This window comes from Leucopleurus acutus (genome assembly GCF_964270905.1).
Source record: "Leucopleurus acutus genome assembly, chromosome: 5".
Taxonomy (NCBI): Eukaryota; Metazoa; Chordata; class Mammalia; order Artiodactyla; family Delphinidae; genus Leucopleurus; species Leucopleurus acutus.
In genome coordinates this window covers 133,299,964-133,321,413 of record NC_139147.1, presented here as the reverse complement: position 1 = coordinate 133,321,413, position 21,450 = coordinate 133,299,964, and the positions used below count along the sequence as shown (strand labels likewise).

Here is a 21,450-nt window from a genome sequence, read left to right as displayed (position 1 = left end):
TAATCCAAAACCTATGGGATGCAACAAAAGCAGTTCTAAGAGGAAAGTTTATAGCAATACAAGCCTACCTCAAGAAACAAGAAAAATCATAAATAAATAATCTAACCTTACACCTAAAGGGACTAGAGAAAGAAGAACAAACAAAACCCAAAGTTAGCAGAAGGAAAGAAATCATAAAGATCAGAGCAGAAATAAATGAAATAGAAACAAAGAAAATAGTAGCAATGATCAATAAAACTGAAAGCTGGTTCTTTGAGAAGATAAACTAAATTGTTAAACAATTAGCAAGACTCATTGAGAAAAAGAGGGAGAGGACTCAAATCAATAAAAATAGAAATGAAAAAGGAGAAGTTGCAACAACCACCACAGAAATACACAGCACCCTAAGAGACTACTACAAGCAAATCTATGCCAATAAAATGGACAACCAGGAAGAAACGGACAAATTCTTAGAAAGGTATAACCTTCTAAGACTGAGCTAGGAAGAAATAGAAAATATGAACAGACCAATCACAAGTAATGAAATTGAAACTGTGATTAAAAATCTTCCAACAAACAAAAGTCCAGTACCAGATGGCTTCCTGGGTGAATTCTATCAAACATTTAGAGAAGAGCTAACACCCATCCGTCTTGAACTCTTCCAAATAATTGCAGAGGAAGAAACACTCCCAAACTCATTCTATGAGGCCACCATCAGCCTGATACCAAAACCAGACAAAGATACTACAGAAAAAGAAAATTACAGACCAATGTCACCGATGAATATAGATGCAAAAGTCCTCAACAAAATGCTAGCAAACAGAATCCAACAACACATTAAAAGGATCATACACCATGATCAAGTGGGATTTATCCAGGGATGCAAGGATTCTTCAATATACACAAATCAATCAATGTGATATACCATATTAACAAACTGAAGGATAAGAACCATATGATAATCTCAGTAGATGCAGAAAAAGCTTTTGACAAAATTCAACACCCATTTATGATAAAAACTCTCCAGAAAGTGGGTATAGAGGGAACCTACCTCAACATGATAAAGGCCATATCCGACAAACCCACAGCAAACATCATTCTCAATGGTGAAACACGGAATGCATTTCCTCTAAGACCAGGAAAAAGACAAGGATGTACACTCTCGCCACTATTATTCAACATAGTTTTGGAAGTCCTAGCCACCGCCATCAGAGAAGAAAAAGGAATACATATTGGAAAAGAAGAAGTAAAGCTGTCACTGTTTACAGATGACATGATGCTATACATAGATAATCTTAATGATGCCACCAGAAAACTACTAGAGCTAATCAATGAATTTGATAAAGTAGCAGGATACAAAATTAATGCACAGAAATCTCTGGCATTCCTATACACTAACAATGAAAGATTAGAAAAAGAAGTTAAGGAAACAATCCCATTCACCATCACAACAAAAAGAATAAAATACCTAGGAATAAACCTCCTGAAGGAGGTAAAAGACCTGTACTCAGAAAACCATAAGACACTGACGAAAGAAATCAAAGATAACACAAACAGATGGAGAGATATACCATGTTCTTGGATTGGAAGAATCAATATTGTGAAAACCACTGTACTACCCAAAGCCATCTACAGATTCAATGCAATCCCTCTCAAATTACCAGTGATATTTTTTTACAGAGCTAGAACAAAAAAATCTTAAAATTTGTATGGAGACACAAAAGACCCCAAATAGCCAACACAATCCTGAGGGGAAAAAATGGAGCTGGAGGAATCAGGCTCCCAGACTTCAGACTATACTACAAAGCTGCAGTAATCAGACAGTATGGTACTGGCACAAAGACAGACATATAGATCAATGGAACAGGATAGAAAGCCCAGAGGTACACCCACGCACCTATGGTCAATTAACCTGTGACAAAGGAGGCAAGGATAAACAATGAATAAAAAACAGTCTATTCAATAAGTGCTGCTGGGAAAACTGAACAGCTACATGTAAAAGAATGAAATTAGAACTCTTCCTAACACCATACACAAAAATATACTCAAAATGGACTAAAGAACTAAATGTAAGGCCATACACTATAAAACTCTTAGAGAAAAACATAGAAAGAACATTCTTTGACGTAAATCACAGCAAGGTCTTTTCTGACCCACCTCCTAGAGTAATGGAGATGAAAACAAAAATAAACAAATGGGACTTAATGAAATTTAAAAGCTCTTGCACAATAAAGGAAACTATAAATGAGATGAAAAGAAAACCCTCAGAATGGGAGAAAATATTTGCAAATGAATCAATGGACAAAAGGTTAATCTCCAAATTATATAAACAGCTCATGTAGCTCAATATTAAAAAAACAAACAACCCAATCCAAAAATGGGCAGAAAACCTAAATGGACATTTCTTCAAAGAAGACATACAGATGGCCAAGAAGCACATGAAAAGATGCTCAACATAACTAATCATTAGAGAAATGCAAATCAAAACCACAATGAGTTATCACCTCACACCAGTCAGAGTGGTCGTCATGGCAAACTCTACAAACTATAAATGCTGGAGAGGGTGTGGAATAAATGGGACCGTCTTGCACTCTTGGTGGGAATGTAAATTGATACAGCCACTATGGAGAACAGTATGGAGGTTCCTTAAAATACTAAAAATAGAATTACCATATGACCCAGCAATCCCACAACTGGGCATATACCCTGAGAAAACCATAATTCAAAAAGATGCATGCACCACAATGTTCATTTCAGCACTATTTACAATAACCAGGTCATGGAAGCAACCTAAATGTCCACTGACAGATGAATGGCTAAAGAAGATGTAGTACATATATACAATGGAATATTACACAGCCATAAACAGGAATGAAATTAGGTCATTTGTAGAGACATGGTTGTACCCAGAGGCTGTCATATGGAGTGAAGTAAGTCAGAAAGAGAAAAACAAATATCATATGTTAATTCATTTATGTGGAATCTGGTAAAATGGTACAGAAGAACCGGTTTGCAAGGCAGAAATAGAGACACAGATGTAGAGAACAAACATATGGACACAAAGGGAGGAAAGCCGGGGGGAGGAGGTGGTGGTGGGATGAATTGGGAGATTGGGATTGACATGTATACACTAATATGTATAAAATAGATAACTAACAACCTGCTGTATAAAAAAATAAATAATTAAAATAAAATTTAAAATAAATAAATAAATAAAAACTCTAAGACCACAGCGGGAGAGGTTTGGTACCACTGAGGATGAGAAGGCAGAGGAAGAATTGTGAAGAAAATCTATTGGTAGGAAGAAGTGATGAGTTTAAACATTTTAGAGGCAGAGGAATGCTGTGTAGACCCTAAAGTGAAATGATCTACAGGCAGAATGGAAGCTGGAGTTACTAACATCCTTAGAGCTGCAGGGATGAATGAGCTTCCAAAGGATGTGAAACTAGAGAGACAGAAATAGAATTCCAAGAGATGAACCCAGGGAGATGCATTAGCAAAAAGAGTGGGCCCAACACCAGAAAAAATGGCACTGCAGAGATGAGGAAATCCCACCAAGTGTGGGCAACTTGGAAAGAGGCAAGAAGCAGCCAGTGGAGAAAACTCCAATGTTGAGTGGGGGAACCCATGTCAAAGATGTCACTTGAGAGCTGAAAGGCTCTCCAGCACAGGGAGGAGGTGAGAACCAGCCTGGGGCACAGGGAGAGGACAAGAGGAGAGCTATTGTAGGGAGAGGAGTGTGTGATCTAAATCAGGGAAGACCCAAGGGGTGGAAGGGGCAGGGAGGTGAATACTTATCTTGGAGGATTTGGGGTGTGAGGGCATTTTCCAACACTGCATGAAAGGAGTTAGCCAAGAAATTAAGGGGTTGTTGTGGAGTGGGCAGAGTCTATAACCAGACAGGGTGCTGATCAGAGAGCATGGAACTCTAGAATGCAGAACTGAGATAGGGGTTTGGGTGACAGGCCTTTGGAGCTAATTCAGATGCCCTGCAAGGTTGGACTCCTGCTGCACCATGTTTGTTCTTCAGCCCTACAGCAGCTCCAGACGCACTGGCATGAGGGCCCTGGGATGGTGGGTGGGAACTTCCCCCAGAATAAAGTAAGAGATCTAGGAAGCTGGGGAGAAAGGAGAGAGAAAGGGAGATTGGGAATAAAACAGGAGGGCCCAAGTAATTGGAGTCTTAGAAGGAGAGACATAAAAAAGAAAATTTTCAGGAAAAACTAAATTAAAAAAAAGAAACACCCTAAAAGAGGTCAAGTAGTTTCCCCAGACTGAAACTCAGACAAATGCACCTAATTCTAGAGTTTGTTCTTCTGGCTTCACAGCTGGGCTGGAAGTTAACAAATGGGACCTCAGTCAGGAAGAGAGATCTATTTCAGGCCTTGAGATGCAGAGGAGGCCGTGAGTTCTGTGTGCTCTCTGTTGGCAGTCAGCATCTCAGCAACTGTAGGATGAAGACAAACAAAAATGTTCCTAGGGTTGATGTGAGGGTGTTTGTGGGCTGTGGGCCAGCAGGATGGATGACCAGTTTGTTGACAGGGCTAGTAAAATCTTTTATTGTCTCGGAGTGCTTCATTTGCTTCCTAGGAATTGAGTAAAATGAACATGGAAATTGTCAGGCCTGTGCTTTCTTCAAGATTTGCCAACAGTTCCCCCTGTTACATCTCATGCTTACCAGGTAAATCACTTGGAGAAACCAGATGCTCGGGAGAAAGCAGGGGATTCCCTCAGTCTGGATACAAGATCACACAAACACAGGAGCTGTATTTTTTTTAGCAGAGACGAAGTTCATTTGGAAATCTCCACAGCTCTGCAGAAAAATAGAGGTTCCCAAGGTGCTCATCAGGGAAGAAAATAAGACCCCGTATTTTAGTCCTGCCTTGTTGAATGACTCTCAGAAGGCTGTAAAATAGAGACAAAACAAATTGAATTTTAGCTATCTTACCTTTTAATCAGAGGCTCATCTGTTCTGTTTCTAAAACAAGTGATCAGTGATTCAAATTTCAACCAGAATTCTGCTAATGTCTGCTGGCCACAGCTCACAAGGAGGAAAGGTCAGGAAGATCCACAAAATAATAAACTTCTGTGTCCACCCTCCTCCATCCTTTAACCTTGGCTTCCTGTTACTAGAAACTAGCCCCATTTGCAATTAGAGTTAAACAGAATATTAAACTGTTGAAATTTTATTTTTGGGATTATTTTCAGTCAGCATTCCAAAAGTGTAACAGACTCTTTCTCTCTCTCTCCTCTTTATAGCTTGTTGGAAAGGTGAGTATTCTTACCATATTATGCAGCTTGCTGAAATAATTCTTGCATTCTGACAAGACCATATACACACTACTATATATAAAATAGATAACTAACAAGGACCTACTGTATAGCACAAGGAACTATACTCAATAGTTTATAACAACCTATAAGGGAAAAGAATTGGGAAAAAATAGATATATATATGTATGTCTAACTGAATCACTTTGTTGTAACTAACACAACACTGTAAATCAACTATACTTCAATAAATAAAAAAAAATAAAAGTAAATGGGCAAAATATTTGAATAAACACTTCACAAAGGAAAAAAAAAGAAACTCTCATCCCCATGGGAAAAGAGACTTCTTCCTTCTGTGCAGACACTTATTATGACTATAATTTTAAGTGTCATGTTTGGACTTAACTATAAAATGCTGACCGCCAGCTCCCAGATCTTTCACACTGCTGTTCTTTCCAGGTCCTACCAGTTTCCAACTAATTTTCTTCACGGGGTAGGTCCTGTGTTGCTGGGCAATTCAGTGCAGGGCTGCTCGCTGCCTGACCCATTCTTTTGTTCCATCTGCTGCTGAGTCCGTGGACACTGGCTCCTTGGACGGGTGATGTTTCCTTTCCTCTCTCTGACCTCCATTCACAGCTTTCACCTCCATGTGCCCACCACTCGTCAGCCTGACCCAGAGCATGGAGGATGGTCTTCTTGGGGCCTAGACTACAGTCGGTGTTCTGTGGTGCCTTAGACCCCTCGGATGATGTCACCCCTGAGCCGGTTAAGTCAACTCCAAGAGCTCCTGGTCTCCTAGAGGCCTGCTGACATAGATCCACCGGATCTTTGAGCTCATCCCAAAGTTTGGCACCATTCACTTTATTCCAAAAAAAAAAAAATCTTAGTAAATCTAAGCACTCAGTAAAACTTCAGGGGTTTGAATTAAATTTATCAGGTACCCTACTGGGCACTAAGAAAGGGAGAGATTAAAAATAAATGGAAACTGGTGCTGCCTTCTAGGAAAATCTGTGATGATAGGTCTGAAGATGCTATCTACCACTTCATTAATCATTTTTAGTATAGGGCTAAGAAATAAGGCATAGTCCATTTTTCTCAGTTTCTTTTTCATTATTGGCTTGCATATTTTAAAAATTTCTTCACAGCAAAATGTCTTGATTCAAAATACATCTCAAAATCAACACTTCCTCTTCTATTTCTGTTACTGGTAACAATGGTGGGGAGATGCTATATTTTGAGTTTTATGCATTTTGATAGCTAGGTTGGGGAAAGTAGATGTAGATGAGGGGGTGCTTAATTTTTAAATAATTTCATTTTCTCTTCCTGTGTTCAGACTTTAACAAGGACTTTGAAAAGTTTGGTTTGATACATAGGGCAGATTACCTATGAAATTCCCAAAGTGCAGTCATCATAAAACTATTAGGATTGAGTTGGAGATTACAGACAGTCCCATCTTTATAATAGCTTGTTGAAAGCCTGCCATGGTCCACTGTGCTGCCCCCTTCCTCCTGCCACCCTCGCTGTCATCCCAAAGCCCCTGAAATCCTCTCTCTCTGGAAACAGCCTCTTTGTCCTCTGAATCCCTGTGAAGAATAATAATCACTCTCTACCTTTCAATATCGTGATCTTCCCCAGACAAGTTCCTCGAGGGCAAACTTGGATTTGTTCATCTTCATATGTATCTCACAGCACATGTTACCCTGCATTTCACATGGTGGATACTCAATAAATGTTTGCACATAAGTGGATGAAAATCTTCCAGCTGACTTTATCATTATTAGTAGATCATTTCTGAAGATTTTTTTTTTTTTTGCGGTACGTGGGCTTCGCACTGTTGTGGCCTCTCCCGTTGCAGAGCACAGGCTCTGGACGCGCAGGCTCAGCGGCCATGGCTCACGGGCCCATCCGCTCCACAGCATGTGGGATCTTCCTGGACCGGTGCACGAACCTGTGACCCCTGCATCAGCAGGCGGACTCTCAACCACTGCGCCACCAGGGAAGCCCCATTTCTGAAGATTTTTGAAGAGAATAAACTTTCAGATTTTTTTTTGAATTTTATATTTTTTATACAGCAGGTTCTTATTAGTTATCCATTTTATACATATTAGTATATACATGTCAATCCCAATCCCCCAATTCATCACACCACCACCACCCCCCACCACCACTTTCCCCACTTGGTGTCCATATGTTTGTTCTCTACATCTGTGTCTCTATTTCTGCCCTGCAAACTGGTCATCTCTACCATTTTTCTAGGTTCCACATATATGCGTTAATATACAATATTTGTTTTTCTCTTTCTGACTTACTTCACTCTGTATCACAGTCTCCAGATCCATCCACGTCTCTACAAATGACCCAATTTCGTTCCTTTTTATGGCTGAGTAATATTCCAGTGTATATATGTACCACATCTTCTTTATCCATTCATCTGTCGATGGGCATTTAGGTTGCTTGCATGTCCTGGCTATTGTAAATAGAGCTGCAGTGAACATTGTGTTAGATGATTCTTTTTGAATTATGGTTTTCTCTGGATATATTCCCAGTAGTGGGATTGCTGGGTCATATAGTAATTCTATTTTTAGTTTTTTAAGGAACCTCCATAGAGTTCTCCATAGTGGCTGTATCAATTTACATTCCCACCAACAGTGCAAGAGGGTTACCTTACCTTCAGATTTTCTGATAAGCCATAGTTTCCTTTAAAAATTTTCCATACAGTAAAATTCACTCTTTTGTTCGGTTTTTACACATGCATAGATTCATGTAATCACCACCACAATCAAGATACAGCAAGTTCCATCAGCTCAAATACTCCTTCCAATTTCTTTTTAAATAGTAGAATGATGGTGGGCAGTGAAGTCTGAGCATTATATAGCAAAATATCACTGCTCTGTATTTAGGTAACACCTTCAGGCTAACAAAGGAGAGTCTTTTCCTCCCTTTACATGTGGGTACCTCTGGTTCTAGGGTTTACGTGACACTTGCATTTTCCCAGACCTCAGTGTCAACCTATCTCACTGGAGTAAAGGGAATGGGAAAGGCTTTTGACCCAGTGAAATAACTTAATACTTTTGCTTCTCATCTTTGTAGAAAAATGTCCAGTGTATCCAACAGAGCTAGTATTTGCCCTGGACCAGTCCTACGATATCACAGAGCAGAGATTTAATGAAACGAGGGACATCATCATTTCTATTGTCAATGACCTTCACATCAGGGAAAATAATTGCCCTGTGGGAGCAAGAGTTGTCGTGGTTTCCTTCGACTTAGACACCAACTACCTCATCCGTGGGTCTGACTACCATAGTAAGAAGCAACTCCTCCAGCTTCTTTCCCAAATTAAATATCAAAACTCCGGAGAAGTCCGAGACATTGGTAACTCGATGAAGTTTGTGGCTCGGAACATCTTCAAGCGGATGTTAGCAGGAGCCAATGTGCAGAGAGTCGCTGTGTTTTTTAGCAATGGACAATCTGCCAGTAGGTCATCCATCATCACGGCCACCATGGAGTTTAGTGCCTTGGATATCAGCCCTGCAGTCTTTGCTTTTAATGAAAGAGTTTCCCTTGAGGAGGCTTTTGAGGTAAGTACTTCCCTGGTCAACGTATTTATTTTTAAGATATTAGTACTGGCAGGACAGGAATACTGGGGAGTATGGGGACAGATGTGGCCTCTTGACCTCCTTTGCAATTTTCACAGCTGCATTGTTGCCAGGGTCTGAAATCCAATTTTTAATAAGCACAGTAGCCAATGATAGCAGCCACCTTTGTTCAGGTCCTGCTGGGCACCAGGCACTGTCCCTAGAGCTTTACATAAACACTCAGGCATTTGCCAACCCTCTGAAGTAAATGCACGTTATCTCCATTTAAAAATCAGGAAACTGAGGCCCAGAGAGTTTGAGTGACTTCTTCAATTTTGTACAGCTATTAAGTGGCTAAATCAAGATTTGAAATAGGGCTATTAATATAATGCTTTACCAGCCCTCTGCCAACCTGGTGTTTCTCAAATCTGTCATCTGCTAGCTGAATCTCATTGAACAGCTGGACTTAACCTGTAATGGGTGAAGTTTATGGGGTTTTTGAACCCTTAAGGTGTAAAACTTTGATGGGTATGAACCTTTTTCCCAAGAGAGGTTCCATCACTTTTGGATTCACAGATTCTCATGGGATCTGTGCTTCCCTCTTTCTCCCTGCAAACTGAAGAACTTCTCCATCTACTGTTCAACTATTTTAAAATCTACTCATTATCCATGAAATACATGCTCCTGGACCTGGGTGGAATCATTATGTCATCCAAGAGGTTATAAAGGTCTTTTTTTTTTTTTTTTTTTTTTTTTTTTGTGGTACGCAGCCTCTCACTGTTGTGGCTTCTCCCGTTGCGGAACACAGGCTCTGGACGCGCAGGTTCAGCGGCCATGGCTTACGGGCCCAGCCGCTCCGCGGCATGTGGGATCTTCCTGGACCGGGGCACGAACCCGTGTCCCCTGCATTGGCAGGCGGACTCTCAACCACTGCGCCACCAGGGAAGCCCTATAAAGGTCTATATTTACACAAATACACATGTCTACTATAAAAAGAAAAGCCCTCTATAACATGAAGAGAGTCAATAATCGTAAGATATCCATGAATATTTTGGAAATAGGAGTCATAGGGAGAATAGATCCTGACAGAAAGGATTGTAGGAATTTGAAGTAGTTTCTATAAAAATAATTACTTCCCAACATAGATAATTTATTTATTGGTTTTGTTATGGTATATGTCTCCCCACTAGAATGTAGGATAGAGTTTTTATCTGCTTTGTTCATTTCTGTATCCCCAGCACCTAGAATATTACCTATTTAACATTGTAGGCATTCAATAAATATTTGTTGAATGAATGCATGGATGAATGAAGAGCATGTGGTTGACCCCTGTGAATAAACTTCCTTGATTACCAAGGTTGCAGTTAATCTTTACATGGGGGACCAACAAGGTCAAACACAAAATGACACCCAAAGTATCCAGTTTCATAAAAACTAGAGAGTAGGAATGTAGTAGCTACTTTCTAATTATAAGGCTGGGATGATAATAAATATTACCAAATGCTCAGTCAGCACTTTACAGAAAAACAGAGGGGGTGGTTTTTCTACCTTTTAATTTCACAAGGGAGAAAGAACAAAAGCATGAGCATCTCTGTTGATTGAGAGATCCCCTCATCACCTGGGAATTATAGATTTCTATTATTGTAATTAAATTGTCTGTATTGCATGGTGCCTCATACAGAGTAAATGCCCAATATATAGTTATTGAGTCTGAATGAATGAATGCTATATATTGCCCATCTCAGTGAGTATCAAAGCAAAAATATAATCAAGAAACAGACAAAATCAGGCAGTGTACTACCAAGAATTTTGAATAGACTTAGTGTCCTCTGTCTACATCCTTTTGGAATAGAACTTTTAAAATTTGAAGTATAGTTGATTTACATGCTGTGTTAATTTCTGCTGTACAAAACGTGATTCAGTTATATATATATATATATATATATATGTATACACACACACACACACACACATATATATATAGGCATACATATACATTCTCTTTTATATACTTTTCCATTATGGTTTACCACAGGATATTGAATATAGTTCCCTTTGCTATACAGTAGGACCTTGTTGTTTATCCATTCTATATATAATAGTTTGCACCTTCTAATCCCAAATTCCCAATCCGTCCCTCCCCTCCCACCCCCTTGGCAATCACAAGTCTGTTCTCTATGTCTGGGAGTCTATTTCTGTTTTGTAGATATGTTCATTTGTGTCATATTTTAGATTCCACTAGTGATGTCACATGGTATCTGTCTTTCTCTTTCTGACTTCACTTAGTATGATAATCTCTAGGCCCATCCATGTTGCTGCAAATGGCATTATTTCACTTATTTTATGGCTGAGTAATATGGAATAAACTTTTGATTGGAATTTGTGATTGGAGAAATCCACTTGACATCTGAAAGATATGCCTTCTTCTAGATAGTGTGATTGGTTGGAAATAGTTGGAATCACTACTTAAAGAGGCTAAAGGAAACTTGTGAATGTAAAATTTCTGCAAGACCCAACCCCAGAAACTGGTGTATAGTACATAAACAGCTGGTGCATAATCAGAGGTGTGTGAAAATTCAGTGCAGAATTACAGGTTTGGAGATAAGAATGAGATATTAATATCTACCCCAGTGGGTGAATCTTGTGGTTAACTTGTGGTAGTTTCCTCATCATAAAATTGGGTTGCTCATACCTGTTCTATATTCTTCCTTGGGTTATGTTTAGGATCAAGGGGGGATAGTGTGTGTGTGTGTGTGTGTGTGTGTGTGTGTGTGTGTGTGTGTATGCATAAAGTTGCACTGAATAGAGCAATGGGCTACAATGCAAGGTGATGGTGATTAGTTAGGTGTTTTTCAAACTCTTAAAGTGTGTGCACAGTGTATTGCTGATGATGACTAAAGAAAATGAGCAAGTAAGCATATACTTCTTTTTCGATGCAGTTTGACAACACGGGAACATTTCAGGTGCTTCCTGTTCCTCCAAATGGGGAATATGAACCATTAGAAAGACTTCGGCACTGTACTCTTTGCTATGGTAAGACTAATGAGAAGAATTTATTGTGCTGAAACACTTAAATGCCTTCTGGGTGAGTTATTAAATCTACCTTTATCAAAGAATTATATTTTTGATTGTAGATTCTAAGTTTTCCGATCTTTCAACACCATATGTCAGAGTTTCAATCTCTGTAATGTTTGAAGTTTCCATAGAATGTGAAAATTGGTTTAGAAGATTATCCCAATTGATTCGGCTTTTCCTGGGGACAATTTGATAGTTTGTATCAAAAGCTTCTAAAATATTTAAAATATTTTCTAAAAGAGTTTGGACATGTCTTATACACTTTAAGTATACATCTGCTTTCAACAAAGACATTCCCAAATCGTCTGCTAGTGGCCACAGAAATTATGGGGATGTTGAAAATTCCTTATTAATTTAAATGATGTGAGATTGAAGAGGTATTGATCAGATGATTAATTTTTGGTAATCAGTCCCTTTTCACTTGAAGATCTCAAACAATAGTGTCTTCTTGTGCCAACATTGAACCAATGATAAGTCTCTATGTGTTTTCAGATAAATGCTTTCCAAATACTTGCAAGAAAGAGATTTTCTTACCTGAAAATTCATACATGGATGTCGCCTTCCTCTTAGACAATTCTAGGAATATAGCAAGTGATGAGTTTAAGGATGTCAAAGCCTTGGTAAGCTCAATGCTTGACAACTTTGATATTGCCTCAGACCCTGTAACCTCAGACTCTGGTGATAGGATTGCCTTGTTGAGCTACTCTCCTTGGGATGGGAGGAAGAAAGATGCGGTAAAAACAGAGTTTGAGTTTACAACTTATGACAATCAAGCTCTAATGAAGAGGCACATCCAGACTTACCTCCAACAGCTAAATGGAGAATCCACCATTGGCCGTGCCCTACTGTGGGCTGTGAAGTATCTCTTCCCAGGAACACCCAAACTGAGAAAACATAGAGTCATCTTTGTAGTCTCTGCTGGAGGAAATCATGAGAGAAAGGAATTCTTAAAGAAGATGGCTCTGAGGGCCAAGTGTCAAGGCTATGTCATATTTGTGATTTCTCTGGGCTCTACACATAAGGAGGACATGGAGGAGCTAGCCAGCCACCCACTTGATCACCATCTGATACAGCTTGGGAGAATTCATAAACCAAACCTGGATTACGCTGTGAAGTTTTTAAAGCCATTTGTGTACTCAGTTAGACGTAAGTCACTATTTTGTTTTCTTTTTGTTTTAATAAATTAGTGTTTGTTAGTAGTATTGATAACCTAACATACCTCTGTATCTATAGCTAACCAAAATATGTGAATTAGATGGTGAAAAGGGGACAGGAATAGGACACATCTTGGTTATACCCTGTTTATGCTTTGGTCATAATGCAGTGAGACCTTTTTCATGATATAATGTCTCTTAGCCAAAATCTCAGCACTAGAAGGAACAGAGTGACTGGAGATCTCCTGAACTTCACTTGCTCAACGTAAAGAAGTTCTAGCAGCTCTTAGGTGGTCTCCAGGTTGAGCATTTAAATAAAAGTTTTCCCTGCTACATCTGGTTTATTTCCAACCTTGGAGTACCCTGGAGACCTGTGTGAGAGTGCTACTCCCAAAGAGTCTGAGCATACAGACCACACAGGAATCTTGTTAAAATGGAGGTTCTGATTCAGTATCTGTAGGATGGAGCCTAATATTCTGCATTTCTAACAGGTTCTTCAGTGATGTCAATGCTTCTGGTCCACAGATCACACTTTGAGTAGAAAGGTTCTAGGCCAATGCACTACAAAGTGTTACCCATTGGACCATGTTAGTCCATAAACTGATGAGTAGAAAGAAATACAGAAACTGAGAATAAGCATCTAGAAACTTTTAAAGCAATGTGACATTGCCACATTATACAAGTGTATAAACAGTGGACATTGTCTCATTGAACAAGATATAAACCAAAAGTATCAGTCTGCAAAAGGCTAGAAATAAAAATACCTTGTCCTTCACCGCAAGTGGTGTGAGAAATGCTCTTTCTATAGAGGTGGTTCTCAACTGGGGATGATTTTGCCCCCCAGATGACATTTGGAAATGTCTGGAGACAATTTTGGTTGTCAGAACTAAGAGAGAGGATACTACTGGTATTTAGTGGGTAGAGACCAAGGATGCTGCTAAATATCCTACAATGCACAGGGCGCCCCCCACAGCAAAGAACAATCCAGCCCAAAATGTCAATAGCATTGAGGTTGAGAAATCCTGCTCTAGAGGATCCCATGGAATCAGAGCTGAACCTTTTCTTTCTGGGAATCTGACAAGTGTAGAGTTAGGTTCTGTTGGAACCAATCCCACCACCGTAGGAGTCTTCTACCCCAGGAAGATTCCACCAAGGAATCTTCAATACCACCATAGTGACAACGTCTTGGAAGTTCACTCTTCCAAGTTCACTTGGAAGTTCACTCTTCATTGCAGAAGGAGTTTCCCCTTTCTCCTGTGACTCATATTCAACTGAAGAATCCAGTAATTACCCCTTTGGGAATATCATGTTATTTCTTTAACTCTAAATGCCTTCCATTGTATAATGCACCATTGTATTATGAAAAATGAAAGAAAAAGTGCTTCCAGTTAAATGTTGATACTGACATTCCTGTTAGAGTTTTTTTATTTTATAGTCTTCAAAAGAGTTCTTTTAGACAGACTATGATATGTCACTCTCGTGCGTACATAAAAAGGGAATATATGTGAAATACACTTGGTTAAGGCATTCCTAAAACTTCTTCTAGTCAAAATTTGACTTTTGTGAGTTCTTTCTTGACTCAGAGTCATTGATATCCATCTTTTCCCATGCAATATTTTTCTTTATACCATCAAGATCGATGATGGATTTTTTTAGAAAATCTTTTTTTAATTTAATTTTTGTTGGAGTATAGTTGATTTAAAATGCCGTGCCGGCTCCTGCTGCACAGCAAAGTGAATCAGCCATACATATAATAAATCCACTCTTTTTAAGATTCTTTTCCCATACAGGTCATCACAGAGTATTGAGAAGAGTTCCCTGTGCTATACAGTAGGTCCTTATTAGTTATCCATTTTATGTATAGTAGTGTGTATATGTCAATGCACTCCAATAGAGCAGTACTTTAAAAAGACTCTATGAAATAACACAAAACTGGTCTTGCTAGGCTCTTAAATTAGGCTTTGCAATTATTAGAGCTAGCTTACTTTTGATTTCCATCTGAGCAATGTTGTTAAACACATCCAATTCACTGTCTTCCCATAACCACTTGGTTTGTAGAGGTTAAAAGTCTCCTTTACTAATACTTCCGGAAATTTTTTCTAAACTGCTGACCCCAATTCTACAAGTTTTGGTGCTGGCACGTTTGTTGTTCCCACACGTACAGGCGATAACAATGGCATCACGATTCCTTCCTCACCAATAGCAACTGTCAACTGCAATTGATTAGAAAACATAGTCTCATTTCAGAGAAATAGAAAAAAATGCTCATCTTAGAACAAGAGAAATATGATTATTATAAAACCATAAACATTCTGTGAGATATTTTCACAGAGTCTTCGATCATTCAATGGTCAAAGATTTCCTTTCACTAAAACCTATTTATTTTCCTGAATGAGGGGAAAATTATATATTTCTCAGTATTCCACAGTTTATAGAACAACAATAGAAAGAGGTAAAGGAACATATTATTTAGGTCAGTTAGCTAAAATCTTTCCTGTGATTATTTTCCTCCTAGGAAATCAGTGTTAATTGGTGCAGAAGCACAGAAATAGCATCATGTATTAAAATATTACTTTTTCTATTAGCATAAGTCTGAGTGAAAAAGTATTATAGGATCAGAATAAAATTATGTTAGCCTGAACATATGGAAATCGTGTCTCTGCATCACAATTAACCCTTAAATGAACAATTTGAGGAGGTATGTTTCCATGATCCCAGTAATTTTTTGGCTGCAAAATGTTAAAATCAAATTCTGAATGCTATTTCTAGTTGCTACTATTTTCTGTTCTCACCCAAGCCAAATTGTGCTGAAATACTTTAGTGACATTTATTGCTTCAAGAAGATTCCTATTGGAGTTCTCTTTCCCTAGCAAATACAATTTCTAGTTTAAAAATCTAACTATAATTTTCCTCTCTCAATAGGAGAATTCAATCAGTACCCACCACTGATGCTTGAGAACATCTGCAGACTCATCAATTCAAAGGAAGAGGATAATCAAAGTATCAATCTCCTGTGAGTTAGAAAGCTCTGATATTTACAAGTGACTATGGATTGACTGAGGGGTGTGTAACTGCCTGATGGCAGATAAGGTCCCTGAAGGAAAGGCTCTTCATGTATTCCATTTTCTGTAGCAGAAGTTGCACACAAGCATGCTTTCAGGATTGATGTTTTTATAACATCCTCATGAGCTTATTACAATTTTGCTTTAAAATTCATGGTTTCCTAAGAAATTTCCATATTGAAATTTACCCCAGAATTCAGTCTCAACACACCTCAACTTTACTTCTCATCTCTCCCCATCATAAGCTCTGAGTTCCGGCCACACTGGACTCTTGTCTGCCTTGTGTGATCAGAGGTCTAGGAGTTCACCCTCCTGGAGCTCTGGTCACACTGCCTGGGATCCTGTTTCTTCCAGTGAAACCCTACCCATTGTTCATGGCCCTGATTAAACCTGTCTCCTCTTCAAAGCCCATCTTTACACTCAGTCAAAATCCACATTTTTTCCTTTTTTAATAACTTTTTACACCTCTGCTGAGGCACTTATTACAGTTTATCCCAATGTCTTATCTTACTGAAGTATGGGATTCCATGTGATTCATTGTTTCATTCCCAAAACAGCATGAAAGACCCCACAATATCATTGCACATGTAAATAATTTTCTTTAAAATTTTATCTTGAGTGAAAATATAAATAATTAATCTGAATGGACTTGAACCTCAAACAGAACGAGAATGGCCCATTTGGTTGCTCTGTGCTTTTCTCTATATTTCACCAAGCTTGGATCCCTGACTACAGCCTGTGAAAGCCCAGAGTTAGCCCATAATGGCCCTGTCCCATCAGATTGCAATTAAGCAAAGAGCTTCTCAAAATAGATGCGGTCTTTCCCATAAATCCCGTATATCCAAAATGGCAAGATGAAATGTTCCTCAGAATTCATGCAAATACATGTTCCTCTCATATCAGGTTTCATTTATACTTAGTAGTTTAACAAGGAAGCGTCCAGCAGCTCACACCTTCTGAAGGACAATATGGCACTGATGTCCTGTGAAGCAGTGTTTCCCAACATGGAATAAACAATACTCTTATTTAAAGGAAAATTGATTCTTACAGGACTACATTTTAATATAATATTTTAACATGTACAAACACAAATCTAGCTGCAAATACCATACGTGTATCGTTCCTATGCAACTATCAAACAAAAATAAATTCGTACATCAAACCCAAGGAAACTCAGTAAGGCACAAATTTAAAACAGTAATTTAATGTATTAGATGATTCTGCTTAGCCAAAAGAGAATTCCTAAAAACTAAAAAAAGAAATTTTATAAACAAGCATATAAAGAGCCTAAATGTCCATCAACAGATGAATGGATAAAGAAGATATAATACACACACACACACACACACACACACACACATGCACACACACACACTGGAATATTACTCAGTCATAAAAAATGAAATAATGCCATTTGCAGCAACATGGATGGACCTAGAGATTATCATACTAAGTGAAGTAAGTCAGACAGAGAAAGACAAATATCATATGATATTGCTTATATGTGTAATCTAAAAAAATGATACAAATGAACTTATTTACAAAAGAGAAATAGACTCACAGACTTAGAAAATAAACTTATAGTTACCAAAGGGGAAAGGTTCAGGGGAGGGGGATAAATTAGGAGTTTGGGATTAACATATACATACTACTATATATAAAATAGGTAAACTACAAGGACTACACAGAGAACTATACTCAATATCTTGTAATAACCTATAATGGAAAAGAATCTGAAAAATATACATATATATGTGTATATATACACATATATATGTATGTATAAATGAATCGCTTTACTGTATACCTGAAGCTAACAGAACATTGTAAATTAACTATGTTTCAATAAAATTTTTTTAATAATATGGTGCATATTGGTAAAATGTGTAAAACATGATGCATGCTGCAGAGTCACCTCTGCTCTCAGCTTGCCCACTCAGTTCTGTGAGTGCTTGATTCCCCAGCACTTGTCTTCACCTGCACTACTGCAAAACGATCATTCCCACTCTAGTCATTGTATCATTTGGCTTTTACTTGGTGTGAATGTATTGTTGATAATATTATGTCTGACTTTATTTCCTTTCCTCATTAACTCTCAACAGTTAAAGTAGTACCACCAGGTGCCAAACAACAGTATCAATGCAAACATAAACATGGACTTGAAATTGCATAAAGGTGCATTAATAGAATAAGAATAAACTTATATTGAATATGTTTTTTACCGTCACCTATATAAAAACACAATATTTTCAAACTATCATTCTTACTCCAAAGAATACAAATGTAGACACCATTTCAGGAAGCATGGTGTCAATGAGATATATTTTATATAGTTTTATTCTTCTCAGAGAAGTTGATGGTAGATTAAATGACTATTTTCTACATTTTCTGTGGAGATTGATATCAAACTGAGACACATTATTTGCTTGTCCCAAGTAACCTATGAGTTTCTTGTCATTTATCTAAAACTCTGTGACAAATCAGACTTGATTTAGTCCAAAGTAGTGTTTCATAGGCTATAAGCAGATGGCAAGAAAGGGAAGGATAAATGGGAATTTACACAAATGTATCAGTATATGCTTTTTTAAAAAAATGAAGTATAGTTGATTTACAATATTATATGAGTTTCAGGAGTACAGCAGAATGATTCAGTACTTTTATAGATTATACTCAATTAAAAGTTATTACAAGATAATGGCTATAAGTCCCTGTGCTATACAAAATATCCTTGTTGCTTATCTATTTTATACACAGTAGTTTATATTTCTTAATCCCTTACCCCTAACCTGCTCCTCCCCCCGCACTCTCTCCCCTCTGGTAACCACTAGTCTGTTCTCTGTATCTGTGAGTCTGTTTCTGTTTTGCTATATACATTCATTTGTATTATTTTTTAATTCCACATATAAGTGATATCATACAGTATTTGTCTTTCTCTCTCTGACTTACTTAACTAAGTGTAATATTCTCTAGGTCCATCCCTGTTGCTTCAAATGGCAATAATTCATTTTTTTTATGGCTGAGTAATATTCTATTTAATATATATACCACATCTTCTTAAGCCAATCATCTGTTGATGGACACGGGTTGCTTCCATGTATTGGCTATTGTAAATAGTGCTGCTATGAACATTGGGGTTCATATATTTTTTCAAATTAGTGTTTGTGTTTCTTCGGATGTATGCCCAGGATGCGAATTGCTGGATCATATGGTAGCTCTATTTTTAGTTTTTTAAGGAACATCCATACTGTTTTCCATAATCGCTGCACCAATTTACATTCCTGCCAACAGTGTACAGGGTTCCATTTTCTCCACATCCTCATCCTCACCAACATTTGTTATTTGTAGACTTTTTGATGATAGCCATTCTGACAGGTGTGAGGAGCTATCTCATTGTGGTTTTGGTTTGTATTTCTCTGATAATTAGCAATGCTGAGCATCTTTCCATGTGCCTACTGGCCATTTGTATGTCTTCTTTGGAGAAATTTCTATTTAGCTCTTTTGCCCATTTTTTAATTGGTTTTTTTTATATTGTGTTTTATGAGCTATTTATCTCTTTTGAATATTAACCCCTTATCAGTCATATCATTTGCAAATATTTTCTCCCACACCATAGGTTGTCTTTTAGTTTTTTCAGTTGTTTCCTTTGCTGTGCAAAAGCTTTTAAGTTTAATAGGTCCCATTTCTTTATTTTTGCTTTTATTTCTTTTGCTTTAGGAGGCAGAGACAAAAAAAAATATTGCTTGCGATTTATGTCAGAGAATGTTTTGCCTATATTCTCTTATAGGAATTTTGTGGCTTCTGGTCTTACATTTAGGTCTTTAATCTATTTTGAGTTTATTTGTGTATATGGTGTAAGAAAGTGTTCTAATTTCGTTGTTTTACATGTAGCTGTACAGTTTTCCCAGCACCACTTATTGAAGAGACTGTCTTTTCTCCATTGCATATTCTTGCCTCTTTTGTCATAGCTAGGTTAAGTGACCATAAGTGTGTGGGCTTATTTCTGGGCTCTCTATTCTGTTCCATTGATCTCTGTATCTGTTTTTGTGCCAGTACCTTGCTGTTTTGATTACTGTAGCTCTGTAGTATAGTCTGAAGTCTGGGAGGATGGTATCTCCAGCTTTGTTCTTTTTTTCAACCTTGCTTTGGAAATTCAGCGTCTTTTGTGGTTTCATATGAATCTTAGGATTATTTGTTCTAGTTCTGTGAAAAATTTCATGGATATTTTGTTAGGAATTGCATTAAATCTCCTTTGGGTAGTATGGTCATTTTAGCAATATTAATTCTTTCAATCTAAAGGCACAGGATATCTTTCTATTTCTTTGTATCATCTTTAATTTCCTTTATCAATGTTTTATTGTTTTCAGAGTATGGGTCTTTTACCTCCTTGGTATTTTATTCTTTTTGAAGTGATTTGTTTTTTAATAAATTTATTTATTTATTATTTTTGGCTGTGTTGGGTCTTCGTTTCTGTGTGAGGGCTTTCTCTAGTTGTGGCAAGCGGGGGCCACTCTTTATCATGGTGGGCGGGCCTCTCACTGTTGTGGCCTCTCTTGTTGTGGAGCACAGGCTCCAGATGCACAGGCTCAGTAGTTGTGGCTCATGGACCCTGTTGCTCCATGGCATGTGGGATCTTCCCAGACCAGGGCTCGAACCCATATCCCCTGCATTGGCAGGCAGATTCTCAACCACTGCACCACCAGGGAAGCCCACGAAGAGATTTTAAATGGGATTGGTTTTTCACTCTCTCTTTCTGATAGTTCATTATTAGTGTAGAGGAAAGCAACAGATTTCTGTATATTAATCTTGTGTCCTGTGACTTTGCTTAATTCATTTATTGGTTCTAATAGTTTTTGGGTAGAGACTTTAGGGTATCTATATAAAGTATCATGCCATCTGCAAATAGGGACAGTTTTATTTCTTCCCTTCCAATTTGAATGCCTTTTATTTCTTTTTCTTATCTGATTGCTGTGGCTAGGACTTCCAAAACTGTTAAATAGAAGTGGTTAAATAGCCTTATCTTGTCCCTAAATTTAGAGGAAAACCTTTCAGCTTTCCACCACTGCATATGTTAGCTGTGGATTTGCCATAAATGGTCTTTAATTATGTTGAGATATGTTCCTTCTGTACCCACTTTGATGAGAGTTTTTATCATGAATGGAGGTTGAATTTTGTCAAATGCTTTTTCTGCATATATTGAGATGATCATGTAATTTTTGTGCTTCCTTTTTTTAATGTGGCATATCACACTAATTGATTTATGTATGTTGAACCATTCTTGTGTCCCTGGAATAAATCCAACTTGACACAGTGTATGATCCTCTAATACATTCGGAT

General features: G+C 37.9%; 1 protein-coding gene across 1 annotated transcript in view; it reads left to right on the top strand.

The window, feature by feature from the left end:
- COL6A5 (collagen type VI alpha 5 chain) overlaps window positions 1-21,450 on the top strand; it is a gene marked incomplete at both ends in the record, with an annotated part of 114,934 nt that overhangs the window by 58,608 nt on the left and 34,876 nt on the right. Inside the window, 5 exons of the mRNA XM_082840403.1 lie at window positions 5,239-5,250; window positions 8,341-8,828; window positions 11,765-11,858; window positions 12,393-13,046; window positions 15,977-16,067. Coding sequence (XP_082696529.1) covers window positions 5,239-5,250; window positions 8,341-8,828; window positions 11,765-11,858; window positions 12,393-13,046; window positions 15,977-16,067 — 1,339 coding nt within the window. The remainder of the gene's footprint in view (window positions 1-5,238; window positions 5,251-8,340; window positions 8,829-11,764; window positions 11,859-12,392; window positions 13,047-15,976; window positions 16,068-21,450) is intronic.